Source organism: Trachypithecus francoisi, unplaced genomic scaffold (assembly GCF_009764315.1).
Source record: "Trachypithecus francoisi isolate TF-2019V2 unplaced genomic scaffold, Tfra_2.0 Lachesis_group5, whole genome shotgun sequence".
In the NCBI taxonomy this organism is placed as follows: domain Eukaryota; kingdom Metazoa; phylum Chordata; class Mammalia; order Primates; family Cercopithecidae; genus Trachypithecus; species Trachypithecus francoisi.
The window spans coordinates 26,303,296-26,330,779 of NW_022681470.1; the positions used below are offsets into that span (position 1 = coordinate 26,303,296).

Below are 27,484 nucleotides of genomic sequence, written 5' to 3' on the forward strand. Positions count from 1 at the left end.
TAACTTGTTACAGACTTCCTTCAAATAATATTATACTATTTCACTTGTAAGAACCTTGCAATATTATATTTCCATTTCTTCCCTCCTATCCTTTGTGCCATTGTCATACATTTTATTTATATATACATAATATGCCCCACAATTAATTGTTACTATTTTTGCTTTAACATTTAGATAATCAATTGCCTTTTTAATAGACTTAAATGAGGAAAAAATATCTCTATATTTATCAACTTCTAGAACTTTTCATTCCTTCTTATGAATCTAAATGTCTCTCTGATATAATATGTCTTCTATCTAAAGGAGTTCCTTTAGCATTTTTTTTCTGCTCTACTAGTGAGAAATTATTTCTGCATTTGTATGTAGAAAGCACTCCTTATTTTGCTTTCATGTTAAAAAGGTTTTTTTGCTTGGTATAGAATACTAAATAGACAGATTCCCCTATCCTCCACCCTCCCAACACTTTAAAGATGTCCCTAATTGTCTTCTGGTTTGCATAGTTCCTAATGATAAGTCTGCCATCATTTCTTCGTTTTGTTCCCCTGTATATGATGTGTCTTTTTATCTCTCACTGCTTCCAATATTTTCTCTTTATCACGGGTTTCCAGTAACTTGAATGTGATGTGGCTTGATGTGGTTTTCTTCATGTTCCTTCTTAGTTTTGTCAAACCTCTTGAATCTGTTGGTTTGTAGTTTTCATTACATTTGGGCAGTTTTCAGTCATTATTTCTTCAAACACTTTTTCTGTTCCTGCTACTTCTGGGATCCAATTACACATATGTTAGATCACTTGATATGGTCCCACAGTTCACTGATGCTCTGTTCACTTTCTTCAGCCTTTTTACTCTCCGTATTTCATTTTGTACAGTTTCTATTGCAATGTATTAATATTTTCTACCATTTCCTTTCACAGTGTCTAATGTGCTATTAATTTCATTTAGTGTTTGTTGTATTAGTGTTGTCCTTCAGTTTACAATATATAATTTTTTTATCCTTTATTTTTTACCTTTATTTTCTATCCTTTATTGTTTTACTTTTCATGTCAGCAATTGTATTCATCTACAGAAATTCTGTGTATGCATATTTACATTCTCTATCTCTTCCTCATGCTCATGCTTCTCTCTGTTTTCTGGAACATATTGGGAAGATTTATGATAGCTGTCCTACTGTCTCTGCCTGCTGCTTCTATTCTCTCTTTCACTTCTAAATCTGTTTTTTCTTGGTTATGAGTCATCTCTTTCTGCTTCTTCTAATGCTTGTTTATTTTTATTAACATTGTGAATTTACATTGTTGTTTGTTGCATTCTTGTTAACTAGTATTGAATTTTATTCACAGTTAAGATACTTGAAATCAACTTGATTCTTTCAAATCTTATTTTTTATTCTGTTGCCTCCTTAGCAGCCTGTAGTCTAATTTTATCCACCAACTGTTTCTAAATCCTTCTGAGAATTCTATCCAATGTTCATTTATGTGGAAGTCTTTCTGTGTTTGATGGTAGGAACATAAATGATTACTGGCCCTGCATAAGGTCCAGGGACTGTTCCAACTGTTCCTTTCAAATGACATTTTTCTTACCCTCAGTACTTTCCTCACATGTATGTGCAGATCAGTATTCAACTTAACAAAACCTCTCTGTAGATTCTCAAGAGCTCTTTCTCTGTGATTATACTATCCTCTCCAGGACTCTGCCCTACAAATCACAAATTCAGCCACTTAGGCTTCTCTGAAGTCCAAACTCTGTTTCCTCACCCATAGAGACTCTATCTGGGTTCTCCCTGCTTGTGCTGTTCCCTGGAAACTCTCTTCAGGCAGTAAGCTTAGGCACTTATAGGGCACATCTGGTTTGTTATTCTTCTTTCACTGTCTTGAGTTGTCTGTCATTTGATGTCTGAAAACTTCTGTTTTATATGTTTTGTCTGCCTGTCTAGTTGTTAAGAAAAAAGGTAAATCTGTTTCCTTATGTTCAGAAGCCAAAGTCTGAGATGCTAAATTTCCATATAAAATATTTTTTACATTTCAGCAATGTCAGCTTCCCTTCCTTAATTGTACCTTTCCCCATCCCAACTGTGGAAAATCTATTCAACTCAAAACACTTTGCATGAGTTTTCATGGCATCAGCATATGTTTGGATTCTCCAGGTGGGAGTGGAAAATAAGGCACATCCATTCATTAGCAATGAAGGATTCAGGTACTACAGTGATGTGCAATGTACCTCATGAGGTTCTGAGCATGGAAACCATAAGTTGAGTAGGTATATCTAGATTTACTTCTTGCATAAAGTCTTTAATGTGGACCACAAGTCCATGTATGATTTACCTCTACTTCTTTCTTCAGTCTTATCATATGTCTTTTCCCTTGTTAACTGTGGGCTCCTTGTCCCCTGGGTCCCCTGTCAGTCCCCCAGACATCCAAGTTCTATCCTACCTCAGGGTCTTTGCAGATGCCATTCCCTCTGCCTAGAATGCTCTTCGTCCCTTCTTCCTTTTGATAAATATGTGTTCATCCTTCAGACGTCACCTTGAATATCAGTTCACTTCTACCTTTATCTCCAATTCTGATACACATTTTTTTCCTTCTACAGCACTCCTCACAATTTGTAATTAAATGCCTGTGAGATTACATGACTAATTCCATTTTCTTCTACTAGATCATAAGTATTTGTGTTCTGCACATTTTGGTCACTCAAGTGTGAGCTCCTCAAGGCAAAGTGCTGGATTGTATTTGTCTTAGTGTCTCTGGTGCCTTCCATAGGTACCTGGAGGAGCATGGAACATGAACATGAAGAAGATGCTTAGTGAATATTTATTAAACTCCTAAACTGTAAGGTCCTATGGGCTAGAGCCTAGGTCAACAAGTCAAAGCTCACGGCTGTGTGTTGTTAGGATTTCATAATGTTAAAATAGATTAAATGCCAACATTAAAAATCTGGAGTCATTATATAAGAATCTGGTTTCTCTTTAAAAAACAAAAACCTGGAGATCTAGTTAACAACAGGACCAAACTCCTGCACAGAATTTGGTTGGAGCTGGATCTTAGCTGCCCTCTTCTGCTTTCTGATTATCAGTCCTTACTGGACCAATTTCGTTCACTGAACTACTCATCTGGCTACTATAGGCAGCTGAGTTTGTGAACTTTGTGCTAGCGTAAAGTGGACTTTGTTACGTCTTCCCCCAACACACCCCGAAGCATAGCTTGACACTAATAACTAATATTTACTATAGGCTGTACTTTCACTTTGGTAGTAAAACTGTCAAGAGCTGAGAAATGATAAAAGCTTAAATTACTTCCTGTAAGTTATAACATAATTCTAGTCTATAAAAGAAAAAAAGTTTATGGAGAAAGTCTCCACTGATAAGCAGGAAGCATTATCTGTGAAAGATTACAAAAGAGCTTTGATAGCAAAGCACAAACAGGACTGATAAGGAGAGTTGCCCTCTCAGGTCAGATCTTGTGTATTAACTGAAATTAGGATGGCTAGTTGATGAGTTGCACTATCTATCTTGAATCAAGCATGACAGCCCTTCTTCAATGCTTCTTGCTACATGGCCTCATAAAGTTGAAAAATGATGTTTCTGGACAGGCAGCTTCCACTGTTTTAAATGGTTAAAATATCACAGGGTGTTTCTATAGTAGAAAATGATATTCTTTCCACTGCTTTCACAAGCTCCCCTAAGGACAAAGCATTATATTCTTTGCAGGGTAGGAGATAACTTTTGAAGTTCTTCCTCCCTTTCTTCTTCAGGGTAAATGTGTGCTTATTCTTCAGATGTCAGATCAGATATCATCTTACACCCTTCTTGATCTCTGATTGTGATACATGTTTGTTTGTTGTTGTTTTTTTAACAGCACTCATCGTCATTTGAAATTCAGTATTTGTGAGATTATATGGTTAATGATACTTTCTCCTGCTAGATAGTGGGAGAAAGCACTGGAACTTTAGGGTCAGAGTTGAAATATCTTGGTTGTTGTATCATTTGCTAACTGTGTGAACTTGGGAAGGTTTCTTGAAGTTCCTTTTAGCCTCAGTTTTTTCATTTATATTTTAAGATAATATAATCCTTTTTCTAGAGCTAACTTTATCCTTTTTGATGGGTTATGAGGACTGGAAAATATTTGTAAAATTTCTGGCTCCTAATAAATGCTCTGGTAGCCTGTGGGAATACATGTTTACATATTGGTTAAGTATTTTCTTTCACAGCCATGTTGCAATTAATACAGCCTCTTTCCTTTATGTTCTACTTTAGATAAGATATATCTTAAGTGTGCTTGAGTTCTGGTAACACATGTGAGTAAGATAGAAACCGGTGATTTTCTTAGTTTGGGTTGCTGTAACAAAGTACCCTGGACTGGGTGGCTTATAAACAACGAACACGTCTTTCCCACAGTTCTGGAGGCTGGAAGTTTAAAATCAGGGTGCCAGCATGGTTGGGTTCTGGCGCAGGGTCTCTTCCAGGTTGTAGACTGCCATCTTCTCCTTGTGTCCTCACATGGTAGAAAGAGGGTGAGTGAGAGGGTCCCTTTTATAAGGGCACTAATCTCATCAAGAGGGCTCCATTTTCATTACCTAAAAATCTCCCAAAGGCCCCACCTCCTAATGCCATCACACTGGAGGTTAGATTTCAACACATTAATTTTGGGAGGAAACAAACATCCAGTCCATTGCAGTGATATATTTATTCCAAAGGTGATAAAAGTAAGATTTTTTTGGTAAAAATACTTTTTTTTTTTTGGCAATAAGTAAGACAAGGTACCTGCTCAAAATTATCAGCAAAATCAATAATTTTAAAGCAAGTGGAAAATAATGCACAGTCCCTACTTTCTAATCAGTCCTCAGTCCCTCAGTTTAGTTCAGTAATGATTAATCTCATCATGATCATGACCATCAACATCCACTAGGTTCCAGCACAGAGCAAAAATGTAAAGAAGACAGGGCCTGGGCCCCTGAGGGGCTCATCCTAGTTAACTCTAGGGTACATGTTGGTTCCCTAATTGTGATAGGTTTGACCTCTAGATTTCTTCTAGGGCTACAATTAGAACACACTGCCAATTTGGAATGAGAACCAACCAATGTAAGTATCTAAAAATTGCCTAAGAAGCTATAACATTTGTGCTAGGTATAGCAGGGTGACTGATTTTCTAACAATATTGAACCTACTTGTAAATGATCAGTGTTTCACACCTAGATTTATTTTAACACATTCTGGGCTTAAAAAATTATTTTATATATTTGTGTACATGATATTTTGAGATAGATAATGAAAGGTTACTCTAGTCATACAAATTAATATCTGTGTAGTTGACCAAACTAAATTACTCAGAATTTCACATTCACCTGTCAGTTAAACATAAGATTAATTTCAAATAATTAAATGAATGATGTTAATTTGGTATACTACCAAAAGTTGACTTATGAGCATCTTGAATCAAATAGTGAACAATATAGACTTGCACATAGGATATATTCTGTAATTACACTGAGTAAGAACTGCTAATGACATCATTGGGGTATAATTTTATCAATGCTTTTATTCTTTTCACTTCAAATTAGTTTACCTTTAGCCTAGAATAAAACAGGTTTGTTGTATCTTTGATTTTGCAACATACATTAGTGTAAAGTATAAAATACAAACAGCTATTTAGAGGAAGCGTTTGTGAAATGGAGTTTTGGTGAATGTGATTTTGACTTTGTAATCAAAATAAAAAAAGTAAAGCTCTAAACTGAAAAGAGAAATGGACAGGGACAACTATTGTGCTAGAGCACAGAAAGTCCTTGTTCAGCTGCTTGCTAGAATAAAATCTTTACACAAGGGAAGCTCTTCCTTTATATTTACTCAGTTCTGTTCATTTCCTGCTCAGTCGATAGTCACTTTGTATTGCATTTACTCTTGTCATGATGTACTAATTACTTGCCAAAGTCTCCCAGTATTTTTTTAAAATGAAAAATGGTGCATACAAGCTTTGGGAAAGTGAAGTTACATAAAGAACCTTTTTGGTTACCCATTAGGGTGCTCACTCAGTAACTTCTCCCTTGTTATTTATTTATGTGAACAACTCTTTTCCTCTCCTAAGTTAATAAACTTAGTGAATGCTTCAATGCATTCAAAGATTCAGAACATTCTTTTAGAAGCTATAATGTAGGCAATGGGCAAATCAATGCTGATGTTTTATAAAGAGCTGATTTCATTGCACAGGACTTGCAAGTCTCTTTGGAAAAGGGATCCACATTTTTGTGATTTATTAAATATACAAACCATAGCCATTATAGTTTGTTTCAGGTGTTTATCATATACTCAAGGAAGTATCTACGTAAGGCCAAAATATTCAGATGAGAAGTGAAAAAATGGAATCACCTACATTAAGTCGAGCATTAGAATGTTTTGGAACAACCTAGAAGAGTAAATTTTTGTATAGAGAATTTGGCAACCCTTAGATACAAGGAACAATGTCTGGCAGAAAACATGTTTCATTTGGAGAGCTGGCTTATCAGCAGATGCTCATCTATTATAGAACTCATTTTGTGACATGACATTCATATGCAACTCATACATTTAAAATATGAGAATATAACTAAAAGAAAATAATAATATTAAATTCTCTATGAAACAAGCTCTTTAAAGGTAATTGACCAAAACCATTTTGAAAATTTTACTGAACAAACTTTGCTCAAAGGTGCAGCATTAGAGTCAATATGTTGCATGCTAGTTATAGAGTTTCTGAAAATGTAACCTCAAATTGAAACCCTTTAGTGATAGTTTTTAAGTGATTAGTTACAGTTGCAGATATTTTATTCCCTGATCTAAAACAGTCTTATTAAATACATTATTAAAGGAAATGTCCTTATAAGCATTTTTACAAATCACCGTTTGTCCATTCTGTCAAAAAGGGTTATCCAGAGTTGCCTTACGTTCTGTTGTGGTTTCTGAAGCCAATGTGATACTGTCTTAAGCCCCCACTACCACCTATCTCTCAAATATCTACCTCTGAGATAGAGGAATCTGGATTCTCATGCACTGGCTCAGCATGCAGTTAGTTTATCCCCACTCCTAAAAAAAGTAGCTCAAACCACAGAGGGAGGCTATAGGTGAGGCTGAGTGTCAGACATGGAGAAGGAGATGTTTTATTTTAATGCAGAGGGCATAATAAAATCAACTTAGAAGGCTTTTCTCTTACCATAAAAGATACTATCTGTTTATTAGATTTGCATCTCATTTCCAAGGTAAAATTTTACTTTCCCCACTGATATGTATTTACCTTTCTTAGATTCATAGGACCAGAGGCAATATACACCAATAATCATGTCTCCAGTGAAAGTTGTGGGAGTATTTTAAACAATTGCTCATAAATAATTGCTGGCTGTGGGGAATATAGGGACAAACAAACAGTAAAGGAAGAGGGATAATGTTGCAAGGTTCGTTAACTGTGCAAACAGCGCGGGTAGGGTACAAAGTCTACAATTCTTACCTCCTCCCTTATTTGAAATGAAACCTGCATGTGACATTTTGATATTTTGAGGTTTCTCCCCCTTCTTCTTTACATTGCTGAACTCCTGATGCAGTCATCTGGAAGCCTCATAAGTAGGTGAGGTGGTTGTTCACTATGTCACTGTATGACTGATTTCATGTATGTCATTGTGTGATTTTAAGAACATAGGAGAAACTCCTGTGCATACTACCTCACCCAGAGTCTTGCCAAATTCACTTTGAAAGAAATCTCAGTGCCACCGTTAATGCTTCACTGTTTTTCCTCAAGCCAAAGATTAAGTGCTAATGCAAGTACTCCTAAGGCAGGTAGTTCATTGACCTATTATCAGTCACTTACACCTTAGTGGGAATGAGTTTGACAACAGTTTATATAGCAATTAATAAATTTAAAAATTACTTTCTGGTTTTTTTCTGAAACTAACGAGTTTTCCGATAAATACTAAATTATTTGAACACATTTTAATTGAAGAATTATCTTTATTATCATAGCTAATATTTATTGAAGGTCTGTTATATGCTAGTCATTATTCTAAGATTTCATGACAACAAACCTGTATGACAGAGATATGATTATTATTCTCATTTTGTAGATGAGAAAGATGAGGCACACAGAGGTTAAATAACTTTATAAAAGTCACTGAGCCAGGATTTGCACTTATTAGTCTAGTTCTAAAACCCACACGTAAACCACTCTCCTACTCAATTCTTCTCTCAAAGGTATGATGGCTGGAACGTGTGGGAGAAGGAAAGATATCTGTGAACCATGAAAAGTCTGAAATTATTTTAAAATGTTATTATACCAACAACTACTACAATTTGCATACAGTTTTTCATACCAGTGCTGGATGGAACTCTACGATGCTTACAATGATCCAAACATCAGCATAATGGGATAATTAGAACCATATTAACATCAGGTACTTACTATTCAGTGGCTGATATAATAACTTGCATCACTATTATCTTTATGATCATTGCCATCATTGTCATCATTGTTTATTGAGAGCTTATCAGATCCCAGGAGCCACGTTTAGTTCTCTACCTAAGTGATCTCATTTAAATTTCAGGCAGTCTTATGGGTGGTTATAATCATTTCCATTTTATAGATGAGAAAACTGAGGCTCAGAGATGCTAAAGTCGTAGGATCAGAAATGATAAAGCTAGAATTTTAACTTGTCTGCCTTTAAAGCTTACTTTCTTAACCACTTCAGTATGTCCAAAAGTCTAATACTATTAATACTTCTAGTCTCACCACCACCAAATACCACTTACTGAGTGTCATCTATGTGCCAGGAAGCCTGTATCTGGCTAGTTCTATGTCACTGTGTCAGTGGCTCATGGGCCAAATCCAACCAGTTGCCTGTTTTTGTAAATAAAATTGTATTGTCAGAGGCAGTTTTACTCTGGTGTATGACTTGAGGGAAAGAATAAGGTAATAAAGTTAATTAGTTCTGGCATCTGTAACCAAAGCCATAAAAAGAAAGTATCATCTATGGCTGCTTTTGTACTAAAAGGCAGAGTTGAATACTTGCAACAGAGATCTTATGGCCTGCAAAGCCAAACAAACTTACTATCTGGCCCTTTACAGAAAAATTTACTGACCCCTGCCTTAAACCATCTTTCAATGTATGTATTATTATTCCCATTTTAAGATGAACATATGAGAATTCAGAGAAATTAGATAACTTGCCCTCCCAAACATTAGAGTGAGAACCCAGTGAAAAATGCAGGTCTAGGGGACTCCAAAACCTTTTCCTTTTCTTCTCTCGAAACTTACAACAGCAACAATTTTTATAATTACCAGTTGCAAAAGATTTCCCGAACAACACGTGGTTAACAATATAGTTTTAAATGTTGATGCTGGTATTAAAGACTTAGATATTTTCCCTTTTCAGAAAAATACTAACTTTATCTTACCTTCTGATAATTTACTGTACCTAATTCCTTGAGGATGGATGCTTAAGGGCTTATCTGCCTTATTCTTAAAGTGAACTTTTATGATGTCTCCGACTTCAGCATATAAAGTAGGCCCAAGAAGTCCTGTGAAAACAAATATTTAAACTATGTCTGTATTCAGGGTCACCAAAGGCAGAGTTGCTAAGCAAGAAAAGCAAACAGATGATACCAAGAGTGATTGCTACCATTCCTCCTGGTCCTGAGGCCGACCGGCTTATCTTCAATCTAGAAGGTTTTAGCAGCTCATTAACTCAACATTACATGTACACAGATCAAACAGAATGGTAGAAACACTTGTCCTGGACCTAAAAGAAGTCAACAGAGCAGGAGAAATAGTTCTGACCAAGTCCCGCCCACTTTGACCCACTGTCATTCCTTAGAGATAACTGTCTTTGCTTAAGAAAGATGTTCATTTCAATTACAGAGGGTGATGTGACAGAGTAGTTACTTTAGATTTCTCTGATGTGGGAGTGCTCAGAGACCTAGATGAATTGAGGAACCAAATCACACAGCTGTCTGGCTCTGAGGGAGGAACAGGCTTAATGTATCTAAGGAACAGTAAGAAAAACAGTATGGGAAGAAAGAAGAGATGAGGTGGATGGTGGGTGTGCAGAATAAGGGAGGCCCTATGGGCTATGGTAAGAACTCGAATTTTCTTCTAAGTAAAATGGGACATCACTGGAGCTTTTTTTTTTTTTTTTTTTTTTTTTTTTTTTTTTTTTTTTTTTGAGATGGAGTCTCGCTGTGTCTCCTAGGCTGGAGTGAAGTGGTGTAATCTCAGGACCCACTGCAACCTACACCTCCTGGGTTCAACCAATTCTCCTACCTCAGCCTCCCAAGTAGCTGGGATTACAGGCATGCACCACCATACCCAGCTAATTTTTGTATTTTTAGTAGAGATGACTTTTCACCATGTTGGCCAGGCTGGTCTCAAACTCCTGACTTCAGGTGATCCACCCACCTCAGCCTCCCAAAGTGCTGGGATTACAGGCATGAGCCACCATGCCTCGTCTAAGTGAAATGAAGCATTTCTAAGTAAAATGAAAAACCACTTTGTACAGCAGAGACATAGTATAACATGTATTAAAAGTTCATCCTAAAACAAAAAGTTCATCATAGTTGCTGTGTAGAGAATAGTCTGTGTAGGGACAAGAATGGAAGCAGAGAGCTTAGGCAGTATAGGAAAGAGACTGCAGTGTACTGGGCCAGCACATGTAGCAGGACGTGATGAGTAGTGGTTGGATTCTGGACATTTGTGTAGGTAAGACAAACAAGACTTGCTGATGGATTGCATGTGGCTTGTGAGAGACAGAAGTCAAGGATGACCTGAAGGTGTTTTATCAGAACAACTGGGTAAATGATGTTATTAGTTACTGCAATGGGAGAACACAGCAGGGACAGGAGGTTATGGGTGCAGAAATCAAGAATGAGGTTTTACTTTCTACATGCCAGGCACTATGTTAGAAAGTTTCTGGCTACGTGGATCAAATACAGTCCCTGTCCTGAGGAGCTCACAAGCTAATTTGGAGATAGAAGTATGATAGGAGCGACTGCTGAGTTATGGGCAAAATACTACAGAAGAAGAGAGGATGGAGCACAGATTCTGTCTCGGGAGTTAGGGAAAAAGTTGATAGCTGAGTCAGAATTCGAGGAATTATATATAGTCAGCCCTCCATGACCATGGTTCATATTCATGGTTACACATCCATGGAGTCAACCAATTTTGGATCAAAAATATTTTTAAAACAACAATAAAAATAACAACAATAAAAACAATACAAATAAAACTAGAACATAATAGTAATTTACATAGTATATACATTGCATTCAGTATTATAACTAATTTAGAGATGATTTAAAGTATATGAGAGCATGTGCATAGGTTATTGCGAATACTATGACATTTTATATAAGGGACTTGAGCATCTGCAAATTTTGGTATCTGTGAGTAGTCCTGGAACCAATCCCACGTGGATGCCAAGGGATGACCGTACTAGAATTTCCAAAGTATAGTCCTTGGAGTCTCTGCATCAGAATCACCTAGGGTCGTACTAAGAGGCAGATTTCCAACTATCACCTCAGCCTCAATGAATCTGAGCTCTGGAGGTGAAACTTGGGAATCTGGACTTTAACGTGTGCTCCTTGGTGATCTTGATGTCTTTGAAATCTTGAGAATCCATGACCAAAAGTCCCATTCCAGACAAGTGACAGAAATCAACTACTGTCATTTCTGAGCCATCCACAAGTGTCATGGGATTGGCTTCTCGCGATTAGGCATCCTAAAAGCAGGAGAAGGAAGTCACAGCACTCATGGAGCTCAGCCACCATTTGTTTGCACTGGTGATGATAATTATAATAGGGCTTTCCTGTACTGTTTCCCTTGATACATTCAAGTACTGTAAGTCCCTACATTAATCCTCATACGTTTTTAAGGTAGATATTAAGATCTTCCTTTTATAGCTGAGGAAACTGAGCCTCAGAGAGTTTAAATATCTTGCCTAAAATCACACAGCATCATGATTCAAAGTTTAATACGTCTGTCTCTAGATCATGACTTTTAAACCACTTCTTTATACTACATCTCCACCTTGTATTCATTCCTTTATTTATTCAGTGAATATCGAGCGCCTATATTATCCTAGGCATCAGAATTGCAATGGCGCATAAAAAAGTAAAATAGATACACCCACTCCCTGCCTTCATAGAGTTTATAAAAAGTCGAACATTTTTATAGTTCTATAACTTTGTAAGTTTTTATAGTAGGAAAGACAGATTTTAAACAAATGATCACCCAAACATTCTATTTATTTATTTATTTATTTTTTCTTTGAGACGGAGTCTTGCTCTGTCGCCCAGGCTGGAGTGCAGTGGCTGGATCTCAGCTCACTGCAAGCTCCGCCTCCCGGGTTTATGCCATTCTCCTGCCTCAGCCTTCTGAGTAGCTGGGACTACAGGCACCCGCCACCTCGCCCAGTTAGTTTTTTATAATTTTTTTAGTAGAGACGGGGTTTCACCTTGTTAGCCAGGATGGTCTCGATCTCCTGACCTCGTGATCCGAAAACATTCAATTTAAACCTATGGTAAATATTATGACAGAAAAGAATGGAATACTCTGAAGAGTATTTGACAGGGGAATCTAGTCCAATTGGACTTAAGTTGGGGAATTCTTTTCTGGGGAATTAATCCTTTAACTGAGGTCCAAAGGCAGAGAGGCAAAGGGATGGCCAAAGACATTCTAAAAGGTGAGAGTAGCATGCACAAAGGCCCTGAGGTGCCAGAAAATGTGGTCTTTTCAGAGAACTGACAGCCAGTGGGGAGGTGGAGCTTAGTATGTGAAAGGAAGGGGCAGAAGGTGAAGCCCAAGGCATTCTCAGAGTCCCACCATGCAGGGCTTTGTAAGCCTCTTTGAGTTTTCCCTTTAGCCTAAGAGTATCTGGAAGCCATTAAAGAGTTTTCATCAGGATGCAACATGGGCCAGATTTTGGTTTTAAAATCTCTGGCTGCATTTGTGGTGGATGATCTGGGAGGAAACCGAGTGGAGAACAATTGTGAGAACAGATTTGGCTCCAGGAGAGACAGTGGTGACTGAGATTATGATGAGATGATGAGGAGAGAATATATTAGTGATCTATTTAGAAGATAAAATAGTTGGAACTTGAAGATGGATTAGATATGGGGTAGAGAATGAAGGACATCAGTTGCCATGGATGGCTGATGAGGTTCTGGTTTGGGGAGCTGGGTGGAGGAGGGTGCCATTCTCTGAGAGGGAAGACACCGTGGGAGGGCTTTGTTTGTTGGGTGTAGTAGGCAGAATAATGTGCCCCTGCTGAGATGTCCATGTCCTAATCTCTGGGACCTGGAAATACGCTACTTTATATGGCAAAAGGGACTGTGTATCTATGATTAAGGATCTTGAGATGAGATTTTTCTGGGCTGTCCGGGTGGATCCCATGTAATCCCAAAGGTCCTTATAAGAGGGATGCAGGAGAATCTGAGTTAGGAACAGCTTGGGATGCTACTCAGCTGGTTTTGAAGGTGGAGGAAGGGGCCATGAGCCCATGAGTGTAGGCAGCTTCCAGTAACTGGAAAAGACAAGGAAACAATTCCCCCCCAGAGCCTCCAGGAGGAATGCAGCTCTGCCAACACGTTGACTTTAGCCCAATAAAACCCATTTTGGACTTCTGATCTGCAGAAATATAATCATAAAAGAATAAATTTGTGTTGTTTTAGCCACTAAGTTTGCAGTAACTGGTTACAGAAGCAATGATAAACTCTGATCTCTGGGACAGAGATCCTATCTTTCCCTACCCCTGTCTTGCCACCCATGGTTGTCCTATTCATTTCCTTGAACTCCTAGTCCTGGAATTTATTCTGATCTTGTGCCTGAAGCTTTTTGTTTGTTTTTATGTTGGCTTTACACAGGACTGTTGAGGTCACAAAGTTCAGTCCACATTTTAGTTAACAAAGCCTGGGAGGTAGGAATGGGGGGATAAGGATAACTTGCCCAAGGTCAGTCAGTGATCTGGTAGCATTGCTGGGATGAGAACTCAGATCTCTGGACTCCTGAGCCAGGGCTCAGGCCCCCATCTTTATAGAACAGTCCAGATGTCTACACCTCTTTTGACTCCTGACATGTCTGACTCCACTGACTGACCCCTCTCTTCCAGCTGCTACCCTCTGTCTTGGCTCCTGATGGAAGTTTCCACTGACTATTCCCACCTAACCTGGCTGCCAATGAGCCCAACAGGGTGCTGACTATGCTGCCAATTATGTGCCGCATTTAGTTGCCATGGTTGTCTTGCTTGGTTGGTTTGTTTATTGGCATCACATGGCTGCAAATACCAGATGCCCGGAGAAAGTCTACTAAGTTATTTAACCTAATAAGACCTATTACTTCAGTGGACAGTTTGGAGTATTCAACCTCCCCTCCTACTTCTTCAGAATTAAGGCAAAACAAAAGGATGTTTTCATAAATGCATACCAAATACTTTCAAGCATGTAGGAAAACACATGGCTAAATGGTTTTCGAGCTGCTCTTTAGCTCCTCCATCAGCCAGATGGCCTAAGACCCTTCTCAACCTCTCCTTAGTGCCCAAAGCTGGATCGGGGAAAGGAGTGGTCTACTTCAGGGCTTGGGGAAGCCAGCACAGCATGTACCCAATTTAGTGCAGTTGTGGAACTGGAAAGGACTGACTGCAGAAGGTCAGCTAATCCAATCTCCTGCTCTTAGGTGAACAAGGCATTACATAACACAAGGTAGTGATTGTTGCAGCTATTTCAAAACTCCTTCAGGGACAAATATTTTATAATTTGTCCCTGAAAAATGGGGAGACTCAAAACTAGCCAATTTAATTAATTACTTATTTATTTAGAGATGAGGCCTTACTTTGTCACCCAGGCTGGAGTGCAGTGGTGTGATCATAACTCATTGCAGCCTCAAACTCCTGGGCTCAAGTGATGCTCTTGTCTTAAATGACCCTCTTGCCTTAGCCCCCCAAGTAGCTGAAACTACAGGCATGTACCACCATGCCCAACTAATTAAAAAATATATATATTTTTAAATAGAAACAGGGTCTCACTACATTGCCCAGGCTGGTCTCAAACTCGTGGCCTCAAGCAATCCTCTCACCTTGGCCTCCCAAAGTGCTGGGATTATAGGCGTGAGCCACTATGCCCAGCCAAAACTAGCCATTTTAAAGCCCAAGACAGAATTCCTAAAAATGACCCCAGCCATACTCCTTCACCTGCCCAAATGTCCGCAAACTTTATTGGATGGACATCTTCAGACCTCCAATCCTGCAGCCCAGCCCCCTGCAATTACAATAACTAACAGCAACACTAGTTCATGCTGCAGGAGTGAGGCTCATGATTTGTTCAGGGCTCAGCTAGAATCATAGCCAGCAGATGAGTGGAGCAGGACATAGAAGAAAGGAACAAATGACACAGGACTAGTCTGGGGAATGGGAGAGGCCACATAGTTAATAGCAGTGTTCAAATCCAGATCTCAGTCAAAATAAAAGGCTTTTCCTTGATGCCAGATTTGCCTCCTTGTATCAACTACTATAGAGATACAAAAGTGAATAAGATACCACTCCTGCACTTCAGAAGTTCATAGTTAAGCAACTTTGGACGTTCAGGAAGCGATTACATTAAAATGGACTTCAAAATGCCTTTGTTCACATAAAACAAATATATTCTGAAATACACAGGGGTTGACAGAAAGGTGCAAAGGCCTTACACATAAATTGGAGACTGTTCTCACCAACTGTTCTCACCAAGAGTCTAACTCTACTAAGGTTAAATCAGGAAATCACTACAAAACATAATCGCCTGAAAGGACTTTGATCATAGTACCCTTTTCTTCAAAAACTATCCATGGCTTTTTATTGTTTAAAAGTCTTCAGCCTGGAATTAGTCCTTTCCATCTCTTATGGCATTCAGCACAATGTCTTACACAGCAAAGGGATTAAAATTTGCTTAGCTTGGCAAAAGCCACAAAAGGTACACCTTCAAATACCTGCCAATTCCTCTTTTCCTGGCCCTAATGAGTATGTTTCCCACCTCATATTCCCTTCACCTACCTACAATTTAATTTAATCAAACAGTTCTTAAGTATCTATTGTATATGCTAAGCTTGGAGCTGGAGCTATGAAAATGAATAGACTCTGTGATATAGGACAGGACATCCTTCAACTTCCTGCTCACAACTACAAACTTAATTTTATTGGCAACGTTATCTTCTGCTTTCCAGGCCCCCAATGAAGGTAGTAGCCATTCTACCTAAGGCCAAGCCAGCCCAAGGTTTGAATCCCAATGCTTCCTGCTTCTTCCAAGTTTTCTCTCTCAGATGTTTTTATCTCCTCGTTTTCTATTGGAAAGGACTTCGTGGCATTTCTATGGAGTCTTCCCTTAAATATTTGAAGTCTCTGTATTCCTTTTTATAAAATTCTCAAATATCCTTAAACTCCTGAGTCCACCTCACAACTACACTGTCTCTCCTCCCATCTGGAGCCAAGTTTCAGGGAAGAGTTATCTATAAGACTCTGCTGCTTCAGTTTCCTCGCCTTCCATTCACTCCTCATCCTGCCATGTGGACTTGCCCCACTATTCCATAACAAAAGGACCATATTTTGGCCCTTATATTAATAACTCTTCATAACATTTGACCCTTTGCTTCCAGGATACCACATTCTCTAGATTTCTTCTCCCCTCCCTGAACAGGCTTTCTCAAGCTCCTTGGTAAACTTTTCTTTCTTGGCTCATCCTTTGGACTTTGCTGCTACTTTGAGCTCTGTCTGCAGCCTTCTCTTCTCATCACATCCTCCCTGGTGAGTTTACACCCTCTAAATGCTTCAATTACCATCTTTGTTCTGATGTCTCCCAGATGTTTACAGCTAGCTCAGTTCTCTCTTTTGAAGGTCAAACTTCTACACCGATCTGCTCATTTAACATCTCTAGGTAGACATTCTATAGACAGACTCCAAATCTATACTTATCACCTTCCCTCACAAACTATCTCCTTTTCTTAAATTTTCTTTCTTACTGAATGGCACCCTATCCACTCTGCTGTTCAAACCAGAACCTTGAAGTCCATCATAATTCCGTTTTCTTCCTCATTTTCCACATCTAATGAGTCACCAAGTTTAATTGATTTTAGCTCCTAAATCATTTTCCCCATCTCATTTTCCCCATCTCAGCTTCTCTGCTATCTGGATTGATACAATAGTCCCATAACTAGTTTCTCTGGCTCTGGACTCTGGTCTTCCTCCAATCCATTCTCTATAATTGGAGACAATCATCTTTCTAAAGGACAAATCTTTCTCCTGCTGAAATCCTAGTAGGGACTCCCTATTCCTCTCACTATAAAGCCTAGCACGGATGCCTGCTCTCCATCTCGTTGCATCTCTTGTTAATTCCTTCCCTGAAGTTTGTGCTCCAGCTGTGCTGATCCAGTTATGGTTCCACAAACATACCATACTCTCACCTCCAAACTTTGAAACATTCTGCGCCTTGGTTTAAAATGCATCTACCCTCCAATGCCTTGCCTCCCCACTTGGATTTCCAAGATCCTACTCTTTTTTCAGCTATCAACCTAGAAAGAGAAGTACTTTCCTGCCCACCAGACTGGAGATAGGTCTCCTATGTCCTACTACAGAATCCTCATCATAGTTCTTCCTTATTACTCTACTGTCATTGCTTGTCTACCTATAGGTTATCCCCAGTAGCTGGTTGGCTCCTGGAAGTCAAGGTCCACGTCTTATTCACTTAATCCCAGAACCTGGAATGTGGTAGGTTCTCAATACACATTTTTTTTTTTTTTTTTTGAGATAGAGTCTCGCTCTGTCACCCAGGCTGGAGTGAAGTATGCGATCTTGGCTCACTGCAGCCTCCACCTCCTGGGTTCAAGTGATTCTCATGTCTCAGCCTCCTGAGTAGCTGGGACTACAGGCACACACCACCATGTGCAACTAATTTTTGTATTTTCACTAGAGACAGGGTTTCACCATGTGGGCCAGGCTGGTCTGGAACTCCTGACCTCAAGTGATCCATCTGCCTTGGCCTCCCAAAGTGCATGAGCCACTGTGCCCGGCCTCAATACACAATTATTTTAAAATAAAAGAATATTTAAATACAGATTTGTTTAAAATTAAATAAAGATATAAATGAGCACATATGAAGACTATATAAATGAGTGGAGAAATATAGATATATAGATATCCATAATGCTGTGACATATATGATCTAAGTTATGATTAATAATAGCAGCAACAATAACAATAATGTAGCTAACTTCTACTGAGTGCATATTATATGTCAGCATCATTATGAATACTTTGTACTTATGAACTCAATTGATCCTTATAATATATTTAGAAGGTAGGGATTAATTCAAGTTTCTGGGAGTGTGTAGAAGAGGGAAGATTTAATTCTGCTGATATTGAGGGGGTGTCAGTGTAGCTTTAGAGGAAAAGTGGCTTCTGGGCAGGTAGTAGTGAAAGCCTTGGTTTTGGGTGAGATCGGAACCCTAGGGGAGAATATCTGGTGGGGATACTGAGCAGGAGTGGTAAGAGAAGTCAGAAAACCCAGGGGAAGTGACCATAGAAAAACCAGGCAAAGAGAGAGCTTCAAAAAGGAAGCGTGCTAAATGTCCTAGTAATGTCTAGTAGTAAAAGAACACAGGCTCTGGCACCTCAAGTCCTGAGTGCCCTTTTGTGAGAGTAATTTTAGTAGACTCATTCATACTAAAGCAGATTAGGGAAAGAATATAGGTGAAGAAATGTAGAGAGTGATACAGAGTCCTCATACAAAAACTGGTAGTGAAGGAAAGGAGAGAAAAGGAAAAGGCAGGCAGGGTCACGGGGAGATTTATTTTTTTTTCTTTTTCTAGATAGGAGTTAACCTGGACATGGTTTGGTTTGGTTTTGGTTTGGTTGTTGATTTTTAACGGAAAGGAAGACTCCCATTGAGTAAGTATTGAAGATTAAGGGAGATCAGAAGACGCAGGACGGACTAGGATGATTCTCGGAAAGACAGCAGGTCTTCATCTGATTGGGGAAAGGGACAGGTGAATTACTGACAAGGGGACTCAACTGGAGGAAGTGCTCCCTTGATAGTCTCTATCATCCCTGTAGAATATGGTATCATAGTTAAGATACTAGAACCCTGTTCAACCCAGTCTTCTTGATAAAGGAAGAGATGAGGAAAAAAGAAGAGATTTTCTTTAAAAATTATGGCTATTGTATATATCACACTAGATAAATAGGAGATGCAAAAGAGTCAGCCATACATAGTTCCTTTGAATGAATCTAGGGAGCCAAATGGAAGCAAAAAATCATTCTGCAAAGGCACATCTATGCTCATTAAACTAGACCATAATCTCCATGAACCCAGGATATGAGACTGTCTTGTCCACTGTTGCATCCACAGTGCCTATCTATTTCAATGCCCAGCCCATACCAGGTACTCAATAACAGTTTTTCAGATGAATGAATAAAAATTCGAACACTTATAAGTTTTATTTAGCTATTTTAATCAAGGTTAAAAACAGAGCCAGCTTCATGGGTATGTGACCCAGGCAGTTTCACAGGGCCCCATGCCCCGAAGGGCCCCTGGTTTGGTTTAATGCTTTGCAGTCACTACTTTGAAATGTTCAGTAATATGAACAAGGGGCCCCACATATTATGCAGCCAGTACTTGTTAAAAAAGAAAACACATATTTCTACAAATTTCCAAGTAAATGGATATTTTAGATGAATGTGAATGCCAAATTACCCATAGAAATTTATCTTTAAAATTAAAAAAGTATATTTCAGGCTTACCTGAAATGCTAGATTGTGGTTTTTCTTTCTTAAAATATGGTTCATACTCTCTGTAGACAATTTTCTTAAAGGAAGTTGCAGAAAGATTCAAACTGGAAATAAAATACAAAAACTAATTTGAAAGGCATATTCAACATCTATTTCTCACATCACAAAAAGTAGATCTTTCATATCTTCAGACTTCTAGTAGAATACCAGTATCTTTATTGCATTTCAGAAGCCCACAGTTTTATAAATATGATCAATAAATAAAGTTAATGAAATAATTATTGGTCTCTTCAAAAATATCCTGTTGTGATAACTATTTGTTCACAAGTTAGTCTACCCTAATATCATTCCTCAGAATCAATTTTCTAAAAAGAACCCAATATCACAGTATAAACCCAAACCGTAGGTTTAGATTTTACATGATTAAAATATGACCAAATCCTTTATGAATAAATATATGAGCTGTTTTTCAACTGATCAATCAAAAATAGTTTTAATCTACTGGGGAACATTGTGAAAAAGTATTGATTTGGTGGAATTTATTTCTAGTTGAGAGGTGAGAGATGGCTAATGGGGTAAAAGCCCTGGGATTCATATTGGAAACAAACAAATGAAAAAACTGTTTTGGAAACAGTCAATAACTTGTACAAGAGACACAGTTGATAAGTGGCAGAACCAATATTAAAAAATGTGAAACCACTGCATTCATGATTTAAAAAAATATTGGAGAGAGGACAGACAACAGGGAGAGTCGTGAATGGTGGGTTACTTTCCTGTTGTTGCTGTTGTTGTTGTTGTTGTTGTTGTTATTGTTCTGTACCTCTAAAGACACATCATTCTTATCTTTGTCTTCAACTCAAAGATGAGGGTAAAAGGAAAGAGAATTCAGAGAAAATACCTTACAAATGTCTCAATCAGTTGATCAGAGTGGCTTTGTTTTGCTTCCTAATGTGGGGACAGTGGCCCAGCCATAATCAAGACATAATAGCACCCACATATGCCATGACTTTTATACAGCATGATGGCTAGGGTGCAGGCTGTGAATTCAGTATCTCTGGACTTGAAGACTACATCTACCTCTTATTGTTTTATCTTGAAAAGTTTACTTAATCCATTTGTGCTTCCGTTTCTACAACTATAAGATGAGATTAATACTGAAATCTCCCTCACAGAATTGTTATATAATTTTAAATAAGTTGATATGTGCAAAAGGCATAGAGCTGGCACACTAGAAATACTCAATCCATGTTAGCTAGTAATATTATTTTGTAAATGTAATAAGAGTTAGTCTTTAGCCTTCGGGTTTTCACAGAAAGCAAAAAGAAATCTGTAGTTATAGTAATGCTCACACATTTTAATATGTGGAATACAGGAATTGTGTTAATATGTGGGGGCAGAATTAAAGGAGGCATGTAAGTACTTTTAGAATGGCTAGATAGAGAAGGTAGTGGATTCTCCATCACTGGCAGTATTCAAGTAGAAATTAGACAACTACTTGGTAAGGTCATTGGTGCTGAGGGCAAGGGAAAAAGTAGAAGGTTAAAACACGGAAGTTGAATATGAATTAAATGACCTCTTAGTGTTCTTATAACTTAAGAATTCTAAGATTCTATATACTAATGTCCCTAATGTGGAAGTCCATTTTTATTTATTTTTTTTAGTACAATTGAAAAGTTATTGTCCTCCCCTGCCCCAGATCTTTAATACAGAAATGTAGATGATGGTGTAAAATCTTTACTAAAAAATATCAGTCTCTTATGTGGAGTAATTTCAACAGAGAGAGGTTTTCTAACAAGTTTTACTATGTATGCTGTGTATTCATACTGAGGTATGTCTATTTTGATCTGAACAATTTCTATTGGAAAATAATCTATCTGATTAAAAAGTTACAGATGATATGAATTCAAACAATGTGTATGATGAGTTTTTCATTTATAAGGATTGTTTAAAGATGATTTGTTCATAGTCACAAAATCATATAAAGCTAGAAGCCTAGGAGGAAAATGTATGTGTATCTTTTCTTCAATATCTTTTTGTATTATGTGAGTGACTAAACAAGGTTTCTAAGGAAATTTTTGAAAGTGTTCATCTTAGACTTGGAGCAAGACTAATAGGTACATTTTACCTTTACAAGGCATTGTCCTGCTAATATTATATGAAATAAGTAGACGGATTTCTGCTTTGTGCTAAAATACACTTTGCCAAAAGATGGAGTTGTCTATGTTGATATTCATCTAGTGAGTATCACAGCTCTAGGGGCAGGATAAGTTAGAACAAGTTCTTAGTGTAAGCAGCTGGATATATGGATTAGATTTTTCATAAGAAAATGCTAGAGAGAAGTGATATGATTTAGGGTTAAACAATATGACAGTTTGTCTGGGTTATGTTTCCATGGTTTTGACTCAACAATTGCTACCAGAGAAATGACTCTCCAGAACTTTGGAAACTTACCCACAGGGTGAGGGGACAGAATGACCAATTGTGGTTCCCTGTGTACTCACCATGTGAATCAGACCTTTGCCCTATGTGATTCTGCCTCCAGCATTTTGCTTGTTATTTTCAACGCTAACTACAAACAAGAGAAAAAACTCCCAAGCGTAAACCCAGCATGCTACAAGAAAGCCAACAACCAAGTTTGCATTCTACTCATGAGCAGGCAAGATTAGTGTTAGAAGGACTGTTCTTTTCCTTGGGGATTTAGCTTAGGGCAGTTCCGAAGGGTGTGGGTGTAACCTAGATTGTCACTTTGAAGTACAATATTTAAAATGATTATTTTTGAGAAGGAGGGATCTCTTCTTATTATAAGACCAAGATCATGTGTAATACCCTCCAAAATAACCCAGTTACAATGAGAGTTTTAAAAAGGTTAATATTATACACTAAAAGATCTCAAAATAGTACATTAGTTTTTGGCAGATTGCTTTGGTTTTGTAATTGTAAAAGAGGAACACATCTTTCATAATAAACTGTGATGTTAGGAAAAAAAGTGAGTCACACTAGCAGGTTTACCATTTAAAAAATAACTAACTGGAAATATTGAATAGACTCTATGATTTAGTTAATTTCTGAGAAGTCTTATTTTTAACATTTCAATTAGAAAAAATAGTTTGCAACTCAAGGGTAGTATTTTATATGAATTAAACCTCCTCTCAGTTACATACCATATCCCAGGACATGATCAACAGAGAGAAAGAAATGAAGAGTCGCATTCAATAGGATAAATAAGTCATATCCCAGGACATGATTAACAGAGAGAAAAAAATGAAGAGTCACATTCAATAGGATAAATAAGTCAAATATGAAGCAGAAAAAAGATGAAAGTACAAAAACATACAAGAACTGATGATATTTTGAAAATCATTTATAAGGCAGCAATAAAATTATATGACAAAAAGCACAAGGTGTTCAGTTTTAGTTTTAGAAGATGAAGCTATGTAGACAATGGAATAAATAATACATAAATAGGAGTCTTATAAAAATACTATACAACTAAAAATCTGGAACAGGAATTTCCAGAAAGCACTAATGAGGGAGCAATCCCTGGTGCCTTTGAATTCACCAATATATAAGCCAACACAAACATACTAACAAAACTGTATTGAAAATAAACTTGAAAAGAAAGCATCATCTAACCAATCAAATGGAATGCTTTCTATACCCTCAGAATGATAAACTACATTATTGGAGGCAAAATTAGCATTCGCCCAGTTTATTTAATTCAGTATACTCTCCTATTAGTTATATTTACTTACCTGAAGTTAAAAAATAAAAAAAAAAAAAAAAAAAAAAAAGCCTTGACTTTGCAAAGGAAATGTTCTCTAAAAGAAACAGATTTTCCTCTCTAGAGAAGCCCACCCGGACTCCACACTTGAGTTACCTTGAGTTTGTGGACTCAGGTCGGTAGCTCCAACTGATGCCCTGAGCAGCCACGTAAAACTGCCTTAGCTGTACCGCTTCTGTCCCTTGTCTCCCCCAGCCTACCCAGCTGGTGCCCAAGACCACCAGGACCCAGAGGCGTGGGCAGCGTGGGAACATGCTTCCTTTCCTGCTCCCGCTGGCTGCCACCACCCCAGGACCTGGGCAGCCGCTTGTTGATCTGCTGACTAACCCCACTCCTGGCTGTCCCAGCTGCAATGAGCTCTGAAGGCTGTGGGTGGCAGCGTCCTTCTCCCCTGCGGTTCTTGCAAACTGCAGCGGCAGCCTCTGGCTCTCCCTCCCTCCCCTTTTTCTGGGGCTTTTCCTGGCAGGGGCTTGGTGAGATCACAGCTCCCAGTGACCAGAGGTATTAGGGAGAGCAACCAAACTAGTGACTGTTTTACTACAGGTGAAGAAGGGGCAGAGATCAGAGGCTCTAGCAGGCGGGACAATGCCTAGGGATTCATGAGCAGACAAAGCTGTATCCCTCCATTTCCACCGGCCAACACCACGGAAGCAGTCGTCCCTTACCACTGACCTGAGGCCTGCCTGGGTCTAAGCTCACACTTGGAGAACCTTCTGTGCAGTGCAGTGGCACCCAACCACCTTAAGCAGATGGCTCCCCTTTTGATCTGAGGAAAAGAGTATTGTGCCCTGTTACCGGGCACTGAAACACTATTTTCAAGTGGTGGAGAAGAAGGGAACAAACACATGGACAAGGCCTACTGCTCTGAATCGCCTTCCTGGTCTCTATCAAGGCACAGTTCTGCCTTGATAAGGGCCTGTAGCTAGCTAAGCTGCAGCATAGCAGAGGGCTTAAAGAACTTGGCTGAAAAAAAAAATCAGTTGTCCAGTTTTCAGTTTCACTTACTAGCTGTGTTGTCTTGGGCAAGTTACTGTACCTCTCTGTTCAGTTTTGATATCTGTGAAATAAGGATGACAATAATGGTTTTTGCTGATAGGGTATGTTGGGAGGATAAAATGCTACTGTAAACTATAGTTCCAGCACTTAGCACACAGCGGCTAGGCGCAGTGGCTCATGCCTGTAATCCCAGCACTTTGGGAGGCCAAGGTGAGTGAATCACCTGAGGTCAGGAGTTCAAGACCAGCCTGGTCAACATGGTGAAACCCCGTCTCTACTAAAAATACAAAAAATTAGCCGGGAGTTGTGGTGGACACCTGTAATCCCACCTACTCAAGAGACTGAGGCAAGAGAATTGCTTGAACCCGGAAAGTGGAGGTTGCAGTGAGCTGATAACGTGCCATTTTACTCCAGCCTAGGCTACAAGAGCAAAACTCCATCAAAAAAAAAAAAAAAGAAAGAAAGAAAGAAAGAAAGAAAAGAAAGAAAGAAAGAAAAAGAAAATCACAAATGTATTACTATGATCATATTTTCCTGTCTCCAGGACCCCTTGTGTTCTTGTATTTCTTGAAGGATCTGGTTGTTTCACACCACCTTAAATCTTACTTTGCTGCTGATAGAGAATCTGAGAATTATATCGTCTGAGACATCATAATGACTTGTCCTGGGTTCCCTGTATCTGCATGGTTCCAAGTTTCTGTCATGCTTTATGCACTCAGTACATTCAATAAATTGTAATCTGGCACGTCACATGAGGTCTCTGTTAACGATATCAGGCTCATCAACAGCCTCTCCCCCCCTCCCCACTCCCCCCAGTGTTCTGTCTCTCCTCCTGTGCTGATATTATTCTACCAACTTAGAATGCCCATTTTCTTCCTCTTTGCTGGGCCATTCTTTACAGTGCAGAGTTCTGTCTATCTCCCAGATTCTGGGCTCCAATTGACTTTTCCCTTTTATGAACTGTTATGACACTATTCAAATTGTATAATCGTGTTAATTACCTTTGGTTATTCCATGTAGGTATCTATTGTCTCCCTAACTGAACAGTTGCTTACACTTCTTTATCTACAATGTTATCAGTGTCTCCCAAAGTTGGTAGCCCATAAGAATTGCCAGAATACATTACAAAATGTAGATTCTGACTCAGGAAATAGGGCTGAGACCAAAGTCCTAGAACATTTAGCCTATTGATTGACATATAAATAAGCAGTCAGAGATGCTACTGGCAGTGTATCAGAGAAACGTTTTGAAAGCACTGTGTCCCTAAATCCCAAGGTTACTACCAACATTGTTGCAACATTACTGTAACCTTTGAGTAGGCTGCTTTTTTATTTGGATGTTTGCTTATGTATATACAGTGTACATGACATGTTTATTGCATTACATTTTACAGAGACAAGATGACTACTGTAATGTTTCGCTCTCTATTTTTTTAACATCAGTTCCAGATAAACACTGTATAACTTTCAATGACCTATTTATTAAACATAGGATTTAAAGAACATGTAAAACACATTTGTTCTTCCCTGTAAAACATTAAGGTGATGAAGACTTTTTCCATTTCTCTGATTTTCTCTTGGAGTGGAGGGTGTGTGATACAAATTTGCTGGCTGACTGAATGGTTGAGGTGTAAATAGGACAACCATAATTATGTGTTATTACACTGATGGTAAACAATGTGATATACACAGACCTTACTGAATGAACCATAAAATAGAGGAACATGGCATTTGGGGAAAATTCTTTTAAATTATACAGTTGAATATTGGTCTTTGGGTCCTTTGAGGGACAGTGGCTGGTGGCAGGAAGGTCCACAGTGACATGTGTCCTCCTGGCTTGATTCTTGGCCTTCTGCAGCCTCTGGTGCCATCCAGAGGACTCTCTGGAAGCCTCAGAGCAGAGGTCCAAGAGGGCTCATCAACAGCAACCACTGGAGACTCCAGAAGATGCTACAGGAATTGCTTCCAGTTAGAGATGCCACCTGCTTTCCAACAAAGTAGAGAAAGCCTTCCTTCAATCAAAAAATCAAGAGGTATTTTTGTTTCTCCACAGTCTGGTCTTCTTGTGAGTCAGATGCTCCAGTCTCTTTGGTTCACTGGTAGTTCAAGTGACAGGTGAGTCAAAGCACAGAGACTGCTGCAGAAACATTTGCTCCTGGCTTCTGTGGCTTGTGTTACAGGAAGAGGAGAGGTGGGGCAGGAAGGGGTGGTAGGTTGAGAATTTGAGATTGTACCACAATCCCAAACTCAGGAGAGAGGGTTGGTCCAGAGCTGGTCCAACAGGCTGGTCCAGAGCTAATCTAAGGTAATTCCATGTCTTTGATTCACAGGTGTTTATGGAAAACTGCAGCAAATGCATTATAGTTAAGTGAAGTCTAGCAGGAAACTTGATGTTCACAACAGGATCATATGGAGCTGAATGAGGTGACCAGGAAAAGGACAGGTCTCTGAAAATGAGACCAAAGAAATTTAAATAATTATCATTTCCTTGAAAGAAAAGAATTGCTCATCATATCTACCCCCTGAGGCTCAGCATAATCTTTTCTTTCTAGATTTTGAATATTCTGCCATTCAGGTTTTTTTTGTAGGACACTCAACTAGCCACTGAACTTTTTGGGAGAGGGATAGCATCAGATAATTTTTGTTTTTCCAGCAGGTAGCATAGGGAATTGACTCCATAACAGTTCGTAAACATTTTTCAGCAGTCTTGACTTCTGCTTTGCAGGCAAGGTCACGTCATCACCACCTAGCAGCCAATAATGGAAATGTCACACATCCTGAAATAAGTTATGTCTTGTTAGGACATTTCTGTCCTGGAGGAAATGTAAATCCTTATGTGAACTCTATTGTCATTCCGTTGTCATACCTGTGTCCTACTGCCAACACAATTTCCTTCATGCCTGAAAATTTAATACATACTTAAAACTTAATACATGATTACATAAAGAAAAGTTAAGCTTTAT

General features: G+C 38.6%; 2 protein-coding genes across 5 annotated transcripts in view; both read right to left on the reverse strand.

Annotated features, from left to right (window-relative positions):
- F5 (coagulation factor V) overlaps positions 1–24,023 on the reverse strand; it is a 73,981-nt gene extending 49,958 nt beyond the window's left edge. The window contains exons 1-3 of the mRNA XM_033199898.1: positions 23,623–24,023; positions 19,758–19,849; positions 9,400–9,522 (exon numbers count right to left, since the gene is read on the reverse strand). Of these exons, the coding sequence (XP_033055789.1) occupies positions 9,400–9,522; positions 19,758–19,849; positions 23,623–23,780 (373 nt within the window). The 5' untranslated portion in view covers positions 23,781–24,023. The remainder of the gene's footprint in view (positions 1–9,399; positions 9,523–19,757; positions 19,850–23,622) is intronic.
- Positions 24,024–25,982: 1,959 nt separating this feature from the next.
- Positions 25,983–27,484, reverse strand: part of SELP (selectin P) — a 42,288-nt gene continuing 40,786 nt past the window's right edge. Inside the window, exons 17-18 of one of the 4 annotated variants that reach the window (XM_033196026.1) lie at positions 27,388–27,421; positions 25,983–27,298 (exon numbers count right to left, since the gene is read on the reverse strand). The gene's annotated coding sequence lies outside the window, so the exon portion shown is untranslated. Of the gene's footprint in view, positions 27,422–27,484 lie in introns of all 4 variants that reach the window. The other 3 variants (XM_033196028.1, XM_033196025.1, XM_033196027.1) reach the window with 3 other exon arrangements.